Source organism: Biomphalaria glabrata, chromosome 12 (genome assembly GCF_947242115.1).
Source record: "Biomphalaria glabrata chromosome 12, xgBioGlab47.1, whole genome shotgun sequence".
Classification (NCBI taxonomy): domain Eukaryota; kingdom Metazoa; phylum Mollusca; class Gastropoda; family Planorbidae; genus Biomphalaria; species Biomphalaria glabrata.
The window spans coordinates 27,567,255-27,582,540 of NC_074722.1; the positions used below are offsets into that span (position 1 = coordinate 27,567,255).

Sequence of the window (15,286 nt, forward strand, 5' to 3'; positions counted from 1 at the left end):
CGCTTTTACAACTCTACCATTCAAAAAAAAAAGCAATTGTTATCCTACTAGTGTATTTCATATAGAGTGAAGCATTGCAGTGAAGAGGCGATGCTTACTGTTTGGCCAGTACAAGTAGTAACATTTTCTGCCCCCCCCCTCCTTTTCTAATTCTCTCCAGCCACCCTACTACGTTCCTCTCTCTCTTTCTCTCTCTCTCTCTCTCTCAAATAATCATATTTCTTGGGCGCTCGCTCCTAGCAAATTATCTCGTCTTCATATTTATCTTTCGGGCCTTCGAAACGGTGCAAGAAATACAGAAAGCAAAGGATACTGCCGAAATCGCTGGGTGCCATCATGTGGTTAGAGAGAGAGAGAGAGAGAGAGAGAGAGAGAGAGAGAAAGGGAGGGAATATTGAAAGGGAAAAGGGGTGACAGAACATTAAAAAAAAATCCTGTAGTACAAGGGGAGACAAGAGAGTTGGTCGGGCAGTGAACCAAGATTTCTCGCCGATTAACTTTCGAGTCACCGGCGTATTTTGACGTCTGCCACGGAGTGGCTGGCCAGGATTTTTTCGGCTAAAAAGGTTAGAAGAACAAATGCTCATGAACTTTTGATTGTACATCATATCTCTGTGATATTTCATTCTTATTTGGATATCAGGATGCGGTTTTAAATATTAGTGATTTTATTTGTGTCTTTCCATGAATCTTATAAAAGCAATAGAAACATGTATTCTTTAATCTGTAAAGTTGCATTTTGTTGTAGAAACATATTTTAAATAGAATCTGCTAAAACAATATCAAAAGTGTCATAATATTTTGCGACTAAATTGTTAAATATTTTCTCGGCTAATCTGTAAAGTAAGTAAGAAGCTTATTTGTTTTGTAAATTTCAGACTCTCTCCAAACAAAAAAGTAAAGCCCCCCTTTCAGATCTAGGGCAGATGATAGTCATCTGTTTCTTTGGCCCACGGTTAACGAACGAGTTGTCATGTGGCCAGCTCAACAGCCTTTACTTTCCCGAAATAAAGTCAGGTACACATTAGAGTTGGATGGACTCAGGGGCGCCCTAAAATCCCGAAATTCAAAATCCCAGTCTTCACCGAGATTCGAAGCCAGGACACCAGATTCGGAAGCCAAGCGCTTAACCACTCATCCACCCCCCTCTCTCCAGATAATCAGATATTTATGTTTCAAGCTCAGACATGGAGATTGTCCATGCATGTAGCCTGGAAATAGATCATCTATGCATTAAGCAATGGGTTAGCCGTAAATAAACACATTGACCGAGTAGAGTAGTGCTGATATATTTGTATATTAGTATACAGTAGATTAATCAATAATACAATTAGACAAAGCCATAGTGTGAACCGAATAGATAGACAGTCAGTAATTAGTTTCAGTTTTAGGCTGTCGAAATTACAAGAGAAAGAGAGAGAGAGAGACACACACACAGAAAAAGAAAAAGAGACATACAGACAGCCAGAGAAGACAGAGAGAGAAGGAGAGAGAGAGAGAGAGAGAGAGAGAGTGGTGTAGCAACCATAACGCGAAGGGAGTCATAGCTTCCGTGCTTACAAATAGGAGCCCAACAGGACCATTGAAAGATAGTATTTTATTACACGCACTGAAGGTCTTGAAACTAATATCATAAGTAGTCTTTAAAGACTGAGTTTAATTACGCTTCTACTTCTAAAAGGTCTTTAATGACTAAGTTTCATGATACTACTACTTGTATAACAACCACGGTTTACAATTCCTCTTATTAGATTGCAAACTCTTTATGTGTTCAAAAAGATGAGTAGGTCATCACGGATCTCGAAAACTGCTCTAACAATTTTCCTAGAAATTAGACATTTTGTTTATATCAGTGGTTCCCAAACTTTTTTGTCTCGTAGACCCCTTGCCATGTTTTCTGATTTTCGGTAGACCCCCCTACATATTTTGTTTTGCATTTTTAAATTCATTTACACTTTTTTGAAAACTAATTTCGAATTGTAGTGAATTATAGAGTGAAAAAGCAACATCATAAGTTATAGAGATCTATCTTTTTTATTGATAAGATTCAAATTTAAACCAATTAATATTTATTACTGGAATCCCCAAACACGCTGGAAATGTGTTGTTCTTTTTTATAGCAAGTTTATCCTTTGCTATGGATATTACATTTCATATAGGAATTTCTTGTTCTATGAAGTAGTCCTTCAAACATTAACTATTAGTTAATTATTTAATTAGTTTGCCTTAATTGTAAAAGTTTTCGCAAAGAGCAGTTTCTTGTGTATTTCTTGATCATTCATGTGTGGCTCAAATATTGGGGCTGCGGAACTGTTTTTACTAAAAGGAGAAGGAGTGAAAGTGAGTAACTGGCGCCTAAACCAGTGAGCTTTTGGCAGGAAAGGCTCATTAGCCTTGGCTTTCTACCTACCTAGCAGAAGGAAAAATGAATTCAAAACTCTGCTGCCTCGCAGTTATACCCAAATATGGGAAAGGTTTCGTGGGTCATCCCTGAAAAAAAATAAGGAGCAGACACAAAGACTGCGACGCCGCCGATCCCAAACTCGTGTGCAAAGAATTGCATAAGAAGCTTTTACTTGTACAACTCACGCCACCTATGAGCCCATGAACTATATTGTTGCTTAAAGAAATTCTTTTAATAATAATCAGACGTAGGTTTGTGTAAAACAGTTGTAAAACTACAACAGCTGGTAAAATCAATGTTTTATCTATAGTATTTTTCCGTATTTTGCTATAAGTAAAGAGATAGTGTAAGACGCTCACAAACCATCATCTTCTCTATATGATGTCTAAGAGATTCTGTGGGTCTATTCTGAAATTTAGGCCTATCTTTGAGTGTTCGAAAGATTTTCAAATCTTCATCTGTTTTGTCAGGGTGGCATTGTCTCAAATGATCTTCTAGTGTAATTAGTTTCATATCGCCATAAAAAGGCACTTAGGCAACCACTAGTTTGACAAGGAAGAAATGAATCCCAATTTTAAATAATCAACGCTGTAAAATCTACATTATTTTTGTGAAACATTAGTTACATATAGACAAAATTAAGCTATGCTATTTATATAAGTATTGAAATTAAATACAACATTTTTTCGTTTGAATAGCAGGATAAATATCTAATGGATTAACTAAGGTAAAAATAATATATTAGTGTACGAAAGAAGTACATTAATGGGATATAAAAATTAAAGTCACGACCTGCTAAAATGAAATCTATTATCGTAGACCCCAGTGGACATCTCATAGACCCCCTATTTATTTTTTCCCTTTCGTAGACCCCTTGGAAGTCTTCGTGGACCCCTGGGGGTCTATATAGACCACTTTGGGAATCACTGGTTTATATCTTTGTCAAATAAATGACTAGCTAATTTGACACACATTTAAAATTTTGGTTTGACCCTTATATTTTTTTCATAAGATTCATATAGGAGGAACTGTATTATTAAAAACAACAAATTATTTTGTCAGTGACCTGTTTTGTTTGATTTCTTGTTGAACTCAACCTTCTATTTGGTTTAGAAAAGGGGGGGGGGGGAGGGGCATAATCTTGTCTTGCATCCGGGTCAACCAGTACCTTGCTACGGCACTGCCAGAAAGAGACACACAAACACACACAGAACGATATAGAGCAGTGTTTCTCAAACTGTGTGCCGCGGCACACTAGTGTGCCGCCGAAGCATTGCAGGTGTGCCGCGGGAGTTTTCAGAACGCCACAAGTGCAGCGTTACACAGGTCTGCCTACTAGTAAATGTTTATTTTACGTTGCGATGACATCCCCACTTAGCAGACTCACATCAGTTCTTGAATTGGTAATAATAAGCGATGTGTTTCATGTAAATTGTGTAGGTGTATGCTAATAATAACAAATTATCAATAAGCCTTATTCATTGTTATCTATGGAGAAATACATTAGCAAGAATGAAACAGCGAAAGCGTTAAATGAAAAGCAAGGAACCAAACGAAGGTACAAAGAAGATTACATCGGATATGGTTTCATATCTTCTGGTCCTGAAGAATCTCCATTGCCATTCTGTCTGATCTGTAATGCAACTCTGTCGAATGATGCGCTTGTTCCATCTGTAAAAGCGCAACCGAAGGAATACTTTGAAAGTATCAGGTCTCAACAAAATAAACAAGCTAAGAAACTGACGAACTACCTAAAGCTGCCAGAAAAGGGATTGATTGCAAGTTATAAGGTTGCTCATTTATTAGCAATACGCAAGAAAGCACACACAGAAGCTGAATCAGTCATTGCACCAGCTTCAGCAATAGTTGTTGAGACTATTCTAGTAGCCTACCCGATGCCGCCGAAAAAGTTAAAAAAAAGTTCCTTTGTCAAATGATACTATCTCGCACCAGAATTGAAGACTTGTCAGATTTACAAGATCAAATCTGCGAACACTTCGACGTGACTGACAATGCAGTGTCTCTGCTGTGGTCTCTTCAAGTTGATGAATCCACTGACGTTAGCGACAAAGCCCAGCTGCTAGCTTTTATTCGTTTCATAAGGGATGAAAAATGCGTCAACGAATTCTTATTTTGCAAAGACTTACCAAATACGACCAAAGGCGAAGATATTTTCAAAGTGGTGAACGAAAACATTTTGCTATTCAAACTACAGTGGAAAAACTGTGTCAGCGTTTGCACCGATGGTTGTCCTTCCATGCAGGGAAATTTAAAAGGATTCGTCACTCTTGTGCGTCAAGAAAATCCAAATGTATTAGTTGTTTACTGCATGATCCACAGAGAAGCTCTTGCCTTCAAATCTTTGCCGAAAGATTTGATGACTGTTCGGGATTGTTGTTAACTTGTTGTTAACTTCATCAAATCTTGACCGCTTACATCCCGACTTTTCTCTCAGCTCTGTGAAGCAATGGATTCAGACTACAAATGTCTCCTGTATCACACCAACGTTCGTTGGCTCTCCAGGGAAAAAGTGGTAAAGGTGTCGTCCCACTCAAGGCTGAGCTGATTCATTCTTGGAGGCTGAAAAAAAAAGACTTTGGATTTTCTATTCATGATAAGATCTGGTGGGTTAAGGTGGCATTTCTCTCTGATTTATTTGACAAATTAAATTCATTGAATTTAAGTCTTCAAGGACCATAGAAAACCATCATCACTGCATCCTCAAAACTGAAAGTCATTTGGTGAAAAATTGTCTTTGTGGCAAAGTAAGATCTCGTAAGGAGTGTTCGACTGCTTTCCTACTTACAGTGAATGTGCTTCAACTAAAAAATCATCCCCAAAATTCTGGACACTGACACACCTGCAGTCAGCATTGCAGCATTACTTTCCAACAGTTTGAAGTAATGAATATGGATGGTTCAACTATCCATTTGGAAACAATGTAGCTGCAAATCTGACAACTGAAGAAGCAGAGCAGCTCATTGATTTAAAAAAACGATGCAGTTCTTAAGTCAAATTTTGCCGAGAAAAGCCTGGATGTGTTTTGGATTTCAATCAACAAGTTATATCCTGCAATCGAAGCGATCAAAATAATTCTTCCATTTGCATCTTCATGGTTTTGTGAGTTTGGATTTTCAGCACTGACTGAAATGAAGTCTAAGAAAAGAGAAAGACTTCTTACAATAGACGATGAAATGCGAGTTTGTTTGTCGACTCTGGAGCCTCGATTAGATCGCATTTGCTCTCAAAAACAGGCACACCCTTCACATTAAATGTAATACTTAAAACAGGTAAAATCTTTTTTTCTTTTTTATTATAAAACAACTGTTGCTCTTCGTAGTGTGCCGCGAAATTTTGGTAGTTTTTTTACTGTGCCGCCAGACAAAAAAGTTTGAGAAACACTGATATAGAGAGAGAAAAACAGAGACAGAGAGAGAAAGAGAGAGAGATAGAGAGAGCGTGCGAGAGAGAGAAAGACAGAGCGTGAGAGAGAGAAAGACACAGAGAGAGACAGAGAGAAAAACAGAGATAAATGACAAAAGAAGGAAGACAGAGCGGGAGAAAGACAGAGAGACAGCGAAAGAGACATAGAGAAAGAGAGAGACAGAGACAGAGAAAGAGAAAGACTGAGAGAGAGATAGATAAAAACATAGAGAGAGAGAGATAGATAAAAACATAGAGAGAGAGAGAAAGAGAGAGATAGAAAGACATATAGAGAGAAAGACAGAGAGAAAGACAGACAGAGAGAGACACACACACACACAGACACACACAGAGATAGAAATAGAGAGAGTGTGTGAGAGAGAGAGATGGAATAGGGAGGCAGAAAAACGAAGATTGAAAGGAAGTTCAGACGTGATCACATATTCTACGAAGTGATGTTTACCGGCACTACTATGGAAGCAGATTTGATTTTGTTGTTTCATTCAGTGTCTGGCGACACGGCTGCTGACGTCTGCTTTGACAGGAGATAAAACTAAGAACGCGAAGTGACTAACAGAGTCAACAACCTTTATCTGTCCAATCACATCGAAACAATCCTCAAAATCGTTGTCACCTCGTTTATCTATCTTACAGAGTCTCACTCAGAGTTGGGGTTAGTTTTCTTCATATTCATAATCTTCCGGACTATATTTATGTTATCGTCTTTGTGATCTCCCTTATTTGTGCTAAAAATAGAATATTTGCGACAAAGATATAACATGTAGAATTAAAAAAAAACAACATTGAATATACTTTTTAAAAATACAATACCCCATTTAAACAACTTATAGAGCGATTGATTTTCTCTTAAAAATTAATGAATGTTAGATTAAAAAACAATGGAACATTTTCTTATCCCACCCCGCCCCCTTTCTCCCGAGAAAGTATCCAGGTAAGCGAATGTATAGATTTATTACACTTTTTAATACTCCAATGATAAGCATTGGGATCTAGACTTAGGAGACGATGCGCACAATTTTCCTGAACATTCATTTATTAAACTCTTGAATCAATAAAGCTGTAAATTTGGAAATTTCCGTAAACGATAGTCCTTTTAAAACCGATAGCTAGAATCCTAGATCTAGATCTGTAGCCAAGTTTAAATTTATTTCATTTTTTTTTACTTGAAAAATGATAACGGTCAAACAATTGTTTTCTCCGTGTGGCCAACGAGCTAGTCATTCTTTCCTCAGCGATATACATCAACTGTTCAATCTCGATAAAAAATCATTAGAGAGCCATTTTAGAGATCAGCTGTTCAGGTTCCTTGATCCAGGTTTCTGCGGGTTCCACGAAGAAGAAGTATAGTAAAACTACAATGCACTATGGTCTTATCACTTGTGTGTGGACCTGTTGGGGTGGGAAAGGGAGGAGGGGGTATCTGGGAGAAGATCTTTTAAACATTAGTGCCATGATGGATTCAAAATATGCGATTTCACTCAAAAAATAAAAAAAAGCTTTGTTTTTTAAAAAGTATTTTTATATTTTACTAGTTATTTAGCCTACGTCTCTTTCTCTCTAAAATTACATTTCATATAGGCTTTGTTTTTAAAAAAGTATTTTTATATCTTACTTATTTCTCTTCTAGTATGTGCTTTCAATCTAACCACTTTTGTTTTTTCATTTCTTCATAAATTGAAAGCTCAATCTCTGTTGTGGCATGCACGAAAAGATGGCTGATAGACCCGCTGTTCTACTTGGTTTCTAATAGTTATAGTGTATATGTGCGTTTGTGTGTGTGTGAGTGTGTGTGTGCTGTGGGTGAGCACGTATTCGCTCTACAGCTAACCTAATTTATCGTTTGTTTTTTTGCGGTTCTTTGGAGACATCTTATGTCAAAAAATGCCAGCGAGGTAAGACAAACAACATAAGGACAATATATTTTATGATACTCTTCTGAAAAAATCAATGTTCTACTTTTTACAAAAACTTATATCAACTTATATCTGTCTGGGTGGAATCTTGTACACGTTATTTTTTCCCACTTCCCATTCTCGGATCAAGTTCAAACATTTCACAATTATTCATTATCAATGACAACACACCAATCGAAGAAAAAAACAGCAAATTAGCTAATCAATTAATCTTAATTAATTAATTTAGTTTTATATAGAGATAGTAAGGTTTACTAAGCTAAGGGTAGATAAGCCTTGTTTAGAGAATTATGTCGTTCGCTAAATTGTTTAAATTAACAATGGAATATAAATCCATCTATTTTATAAGTAAATATTTTGTTTTCAATATTTCGGATGTTCCTTCAGAGCTGAAGTCTACACCCCCCGCAGGACGACGAGGGATGGGAGTGGGTAGGGTTTGAACCCGGGACCATCGATTAATCCGACTAGGATAGCTCAGTGGCTTACAAATTGGTTTCCCATCGTGAAGTCAGAGGTTTCAAATCAGACTCAAGCAACTTTTTGAAAATAAATTGTTTTTGAAAAGTCATAATGGAAACCTTTCCAAATTTGCAATAAACATAAATATCTGATCTTTTCAGAAAAGAACAAAGTAGCCCTTGCATCAGAACTTTGAATGGTCTAAAATATCATGATGTTGAATTTTTACTTTCTTTTCTACTTTACGAGATCTAAACGTGACGGACGCACTGACGGACGACAGACAGACCACACAAAACTAATAGCGTCCTTTCCCCTTTTGGAGGCAGCTAAAAAGGGCGATGAACTGGACAGCTACTGGTCGCAACAAATCATTTTCGCACTAATAATCGGCTGTTGATTATAAGAACATATTCTATATAGAACGTTTCGGCTCTTTAGGATACGCTGTGGGCGTGTTGGCTGTGTGTTCCCGAGTTCGAATCTCGGTGAACACTTAGAATTTTAAATTTCTGGGCATTTAGGGCGCTCCTGAGTACATCCAACTCTAATGGGTAACTGACGTTAGTTGGTGTAACTAAACGGTTAGTCCATGTGCTGGCCACATGACACCCTCGTAAACAGTCGACCATAGTAACAAATGACCTTAAGAGTCCCATCTGCTCTAAAAAAAAGATAATTATCCCTTTCCCTTTCCATTTGCCAAGGTAAATGGCTTTCTTTTTTAAATTAGCGAATGTTCCGATTTAGCGGTGGTCCGATTAACAAGATTCGACTGTATCCTACTTTAAGCTTTAGTTAGTATTCCATAATCATGACAAAACTCAATCAAGTGAATGAATGTTGTTTTTTTTTTCAACTTTCTTCTAGATTGGAATGACACAAACACAGATCGTTGATGTCAATTATACCACGATGAATGTCCCTGGACAGCTAGAGCTGTTTTTTTGCCCCGCCTTAATTGCTATTTATTCCAAATAACAGGAACAAAGAGCCAGGAAAGCTTGACTAATGTCTTTTGGAATGGGCAGTCAATAGGGAGTTGCCAGTTTGTTTCTCAGAGGCCAATCGGACTATTCTGAACCTCAATTTGTCTGGCCAGTACTAGGTCTAGTCGTCTTGTATTTTTACACAGCTTATATCAACTCTGTCTGTCTGCCAGTCTGTCTGTCTGGTACACATTTTGAGTACGTTATTTATCCAAAGCTCATTCTCGGATCAAGTTTATACTTTATACAATTATTTATTGTACCTAACAAAACACGAATGAATTTTAAAAAATTAACCATTATTGGTAACTAATTATTTTGTTTGATATTGAAAAGGGAATTAATGAGCGATATAATTGTAAATATGGAGTACCTTTGGTTTGTTTTTTTAAAGCATTTTTATGTTTTGCTTGGCCAAGAATTCTTTTTTACTAATATAAAAACTAGATGTAGATTGAATAGAGCAAAGGGGTTCATTGCATATAAGGCACCACTGGGGCCATTGAAAGACATTCGTAAGCTACTTTTAAGAGGACGTTCATGCATCGACTGTCACGACACAATTACTTGTGAGGAACCATTGCTGATTATAGTGTAATGACACTTTCTAGCGCTATTTTAAGCGGCCCCCGAAAGCGGAAAAGACGCTATTAATTTTGTGTGGAATGTCTGTCCGTCTGTCCGTCCGTCCGTCCGCCCCGTTTAGATCTCGTAAACTAGAAAAGATAGTGAAAACCCGACATCATAATATTTTAGATCATTCAAAGTTCTGATGCAACGGCTACTTTTTTTTTCTGAAAGCGAAAAATCTAATTTTTTAAATCACTTATGCTAGCAATTTTTTTTTCATAAACAAATACACCACTTTTACAACTGTTCATTATTAATAGTAACAAACACTAGAGACTCTTTAGTAGGGGAGATATGCATTGTCCATTTTTTATAACACATTTATGCAAACGGTTTTAGATTTTTTGTCAAAAAAATATTTTTTTTTTACATTTGTTTTGCTAAGTTAAGTAAGTTCTGTTATACCAATTACTACATTTACACAAAAAGGTTTACCTTTTTTTAAAGAGAAAAAAATCTATTTAGAATGCATATAAGTTGGCTATAAATTGACACAAGAATTAATAAGTAGTTTTTCATATTATCGCGTGAACTGTAGTGTCTACTTCACACAATATAGCACTGAAATAAAGAATATTTTTTTTTATCGGAAATGTTGAGGAATAAGAGATTGTCCCTTTACAAAACAATTAAAGCAATTATATACTCATTATAACACATCCATTAGGCCAGGTTCACACCTAACTTTCACTTTCACCTATCCTTTGGTCTGTGGACCGCTGGGGCACCACACAAGATCCGTCAACCTTCTTTCTCCATTCTTCTCTGTCATTTACCTTTGATAGAATTTCATTCTGATGTTCTTTCTGAAAATATTGAAACCTGTCTTTTTACCTGCCCGGGTGGACCACTTCGGGGGCCGATTTTGAGTTTGTGTCTCTCTTTGTAACCTTGTTAATTACGAAACTAAGGTCATGTCAAGATGGGTCTTACACGTTTAGCTAGTGTGTGTGTGTGTGTGTGGGGGGGATTTGAATTAAACGGGAGTCGGGGCTAATTCAGTAATAAATGACGTTTAACTAGTGTGTGTGTGTGTGTGTGTGGGAGGGGCTTTGAATTAAACGGGAGGCGGGGCTAAGTCAGTAATAAATGACGTTTAACTAGTGGGGAGGGGGAATTGAATTAAACGGGAGGCGGGGCGAATTCAGTAATAAATGACGTTTAACTAGTGTGTGTGTGTGTGGGGGGGGCTTTGAATTAAACGGGAGGCGGGGCTAATTCAGTAAAAAATGACTGCAAGAAACACAAAGTAAATGTTAAATTACTAGCTTTCAAACTTAAATAAATAGTCAAATCTCGTTTACCAAGATAACATTTAATAATGAAATATATAAATGAATGAATGGTATGACTCTACTATGGTACATGCTGCTACACTGCAATATCAATCCATAACATATATATCGTAACATATGAATAGTATGCGCGCTGGACTGTTGTTAGGTCGTCTCTATGATCCTGGGTTCGTACCCTCCCCGCTACTATCAGAAAAATGTAAAAACATTTTACAAACATTTACACCTCAGAGGCTTACACACACTTAACTCAGGGCCTCGAGGCCCCTGAACACCAACAACTACATCAGCGGAAACAAGGTTCTGCACAAGCTAAGGCCTGGCTCAACACTGCCCTAAGACACGGCTAAGGCCTGGCTCAACACTGCCCTAAGACACGGCTAAGGTCTGGCTCAACACTGCCCTAAGACACGGCAAAGGTCTGGCTCAACACGGCACTGGCACCCAGCAACAGAGAATAAAGCCGAGATCCAGCGATGCCGCTTAACCGAAAAGCTTTAGCGACGGCGCGCATACCATCAAGTCAAACCTGGTTAAGACCATATGCGTACTAGACCTTGAAAAATTTGGAAAACAGTGGCAGAGCGCCAACAACAAACATCAGCTCAGACATCAGCTCAGACATCTCCAAAAAAAGAAATACACGAAACTTAAGACTAACGCACACGTTTACACTTACAAGATTTCTGATAACAAACCTAAAAACAAGAAAAAAAGGTTACAAAGACAGTTTGTGTGGAAACACAAACTCAAAATCGGCCCCCGAAGTGGTCCACCCAGGCATGAAAAAAAGGCAGGTTTCAATATTTTCAGAAGAAAAATTAATTCAACTTATACACCCACATCTGTGAAGTACAGTTTCTTTCCTTTGTTCGAGACAAAAAAATGTATGACCATTAGTTAATTATCAAATTGGTTTAGCCGTTTTAAAAATTGAATCTTGTGTTGTCAGGTAAAAGAAATAAGTGTGCAACATTTCATCATGATTCGAGATTGGGTGTGGGAGAAATAACGTGCATCAATTTTTTTTACCAGACTGACAGAGTAAGTTGATATAAGTTTTGTAATAAAAAAACAATGGGTTGGACTCGCCCTGTTCTCTTCGTCCTGCACTTGAAATGAAAACCAATCCTTGACTTATCTCTAGTACAGCTGTCTTGTCTCATCTCCGCGTTCAACCGCTGGTTTACTTTTTGTTTCAAGTACACTCGTTAATACCTCGTTCTCCTGATAAACAAGACTTTGTTTATTTACGGTATCCATGGGGACAGCTCTGATAAAGATTAGCGAGGGGAGACAAAAACAAAAGCGGAAGTGCGAAGTATAATATATACAGTTTGGCATGCGCTAATCTAACGTAAATACAGCATTTCGTGTTACGGAGTCATTTGTAAGAATATTGTTTCTCCGAGCTCCTAGACACGTGAGAAATAAACAAAGGGCACTGACTCTTTGGAACTGACTCTTTGGAACTGACTCAGAAATCTGCATTATGTTTTCAGACTATGAGCAAGCCCCCCCCCCCCCCTCTCCTGCCTTTTGAAATGATTGCGCAGAGCCATGCTAGGCCAAAACAATTTGGCTACGGCTTGGCTACCTAACAAAAGGGCTTGAGTTTGAATTCCGACTCGAGCAGAGTTGTGCACACTGAGCGCCTTAAGGCAGCACGGAGATCTCCCAGATATCCCAGAGGTCTACAAAAGAGCTTGGACCATAGCGCAATACGCTTGCCTTAAGCATGAAAGGTGCGCTATATAAAATACATGTAAAAATAATATAATATTTACTATTAGTGTATGTGTTTTGAGTGGCTGGTAGTGCAGTGTGTGTGCCTGTGTATGAAATGACCAGTGGACCTTGAGTGTACATGGTTGAGTGAACAGCAGTGTGTCAGGACTGTGTGTAAAAGTCAGTTTAGAGAACAAGTGGCTGGAGTAAAGAACAGAAATAGAGACTAATAAAATCATTGTGTTTCTTGAAGCTCATGTTGTTTTAGTGTGTCTAGTACAGCCTTAAGATTCCTAAGTCCAATCTTGAGTATACCGTGGAGTCTACATATTTTACTAAACTTACTTACTTAACTTAGCGGCGCATTGGGCAGCAAGCTGTCTCCATGAAGTTCTGTCGTTAGCAATGTCTGAAGCCTCCTCCCACCTGGTGTCCACTGTTCTGAGGTCATCCATGAAGGTGTGTCGCCAAGTAATACGAGGACGTCCCTGTTTGCGCTTTTCTCGTATTGGCCTCCATGTCATCGCAACTCTTGGTATGCGTAGTTCATTTTGTTGTAGAACATTTTTTGCAAATTTCATGCGACGCTCTGTCACAACCTCACTAAGTAATCGACTCCCAGTTCGGCAAAGAATTTATTTCCTTGTTTGAGACCCGATCTGTGTAACTGACTGCCAAAATCCGTCTCAGCCATTTTTGTAGTGCCGCATTTAGCCTTTTCTCAATTTCGAGAAATGACTTCTATGTCTTACATGCGATAATACAGGGACTCGAAAACGAAGCAGAGTTTAGAATATGGTGGTTCATGGTTGATTTTTATATTAATTTATTTTTTATTTTAAAAAATTACTTAATAAAACAGTTCAGCTGGGTTTAAATTCAATAATCACTTTTGTAATAAATTTTTGTGACTTCATTAGACATTTTCAAATAATTTATGCTTGAGTTTATGTTGAAGATTTTTTTTTTGGTTTAAAAGTAAAGTAAAGTTTCCTTTCAGACCTTGCGATCTATTTGTTATAGCGTAGTAAAAAATAAAAGCTAGAGAGGGATAAATTATTTGCAAATCTTCAATTCAGAGCACTTTCATTTTATCAAGTACTTCTGGATACGCCCATGCTGTGAGTAAGCAAATTTTCTATCTCCAAGCCCCACCCATTTTGACACATTCGTAATCGACGCTTTTGGCTTTGCTTCTTAATTCTTCAGGTTGGAAGTAAAATGTGTTTTTCATTTCTCAAAACGCGCGGGAAATTCAAATTCACAACGGATCTATCATACACCATCTTGTTTCTCCTCGCCTTCCACGTCTTTGTCGCATCGAACGTGCTCTCCGCCCTGGGAGCCACCAAGATCGGCCTCCTGGTGCCCCACGTGGGTGGCGGTGCCGGCACCCCACCGCGGGTCAACGCTAGCGACGGTCGCCCGGTCTGGCCAGTGGATTACAAAAAGGTTGTCTCGGACGTGATCTTCCGGACTAGGACCTGGCTGGACGAGCAGAACCAAACAGGGCGGAAGTGGCAGGAGTTTGACCTAGTTTGGGGGGACACTGGGAAGTGTGACGAGAAAACGGTGCTGGGAGAGACAGTCAAGATGAAGGAGAGCAGTGTAGGGATTATCATCGGACCTCCATGCACATTATGTAAGTACACCTTTTCATTAGTAGAGTGCCCAATGGAGGATACACACACACACAAATATACTTACACATTACACACACACCCAAACACACATAGACTAACATAGGCTACAAATGCTTAATTAGCTTTTTCATTGCTTGCTCCAGGTCCACTTGACAAATGTCGACCATAGAAGTCCAAGAGAATATTTAACATTATACCTTAATAAACTTTTTAAAATACGGGATGTAGGTGTAAATGTAAACAAGAATTTTTTTTATATATTGGCTTTAGTTAGCCACGAGTTTGTACATAGAAGAATATTGGAGATTTTCATCCAAGGCGACCAATCCATAAATAGCAACCCTTCTGATGTCTACAGAATAAAGATAGCGTTGATAAGCTGTGATTTTTACAAAGATAATTGATAATTTTGGATCACTTTTAGCACTATAAAATCAAATTGTCTAAACTTTAACGTTTGTATCTTTTCTTTATTTGGCAACATCGGTTCTTATTTTCGTGTCCTTGGCATTGCTTAGTATATCGTGGAAAATCTCTAATGATTAATTCTATAGGGAGATAATTTTTTTAAAAGTTCGTTTCCGGTAGCAGAATATTTAGAGGGAAACTCCGATGGTTTTGACAATTTTTGATATAATATGTGTTTTGATTTACAGATAATGAATATATTATTCTTTTTTTAATTTGCAATAATAACTTAGTAATTGATGTTTTTCTGACGTAATTTTCCTGCGCATCCAAAACAGTCAGACATTCACCGGGTTTCTATGTGACGTCA

General features: G+C 37.9%; 1 protein-coding gene across 1 annotated transcript in view; it reads left to right on the plus strand.

Moving 5' to 3' along the window:
• The first annotated feature begins 476 nt into the window (after nucleotides 1-476).
• The window catches only part of LOC106067796 (atrial natriuretic peptide receptor 1-like), a 91,463-nt gene continuing 76,653 nt past the window's right edge, over nucleotides 477-15,286 (plus strand). Inside the window, exons 1-2 of the mRNA XM_056006921.1 lie at nucleotides 477-843; nucleotides 13,945-14,507. Coding sequence (XP_055862896.1) covers nucleotides 14,087-14,507 — 421 coding nt within the window. The 5' untranslated portion in view covers nucleotides 477-843; nucleotides 13,945-14,086. The remainder of the gene's footprint in view (nucleotides 844-13,944; nucleotides 14,508-15,286) is intronic.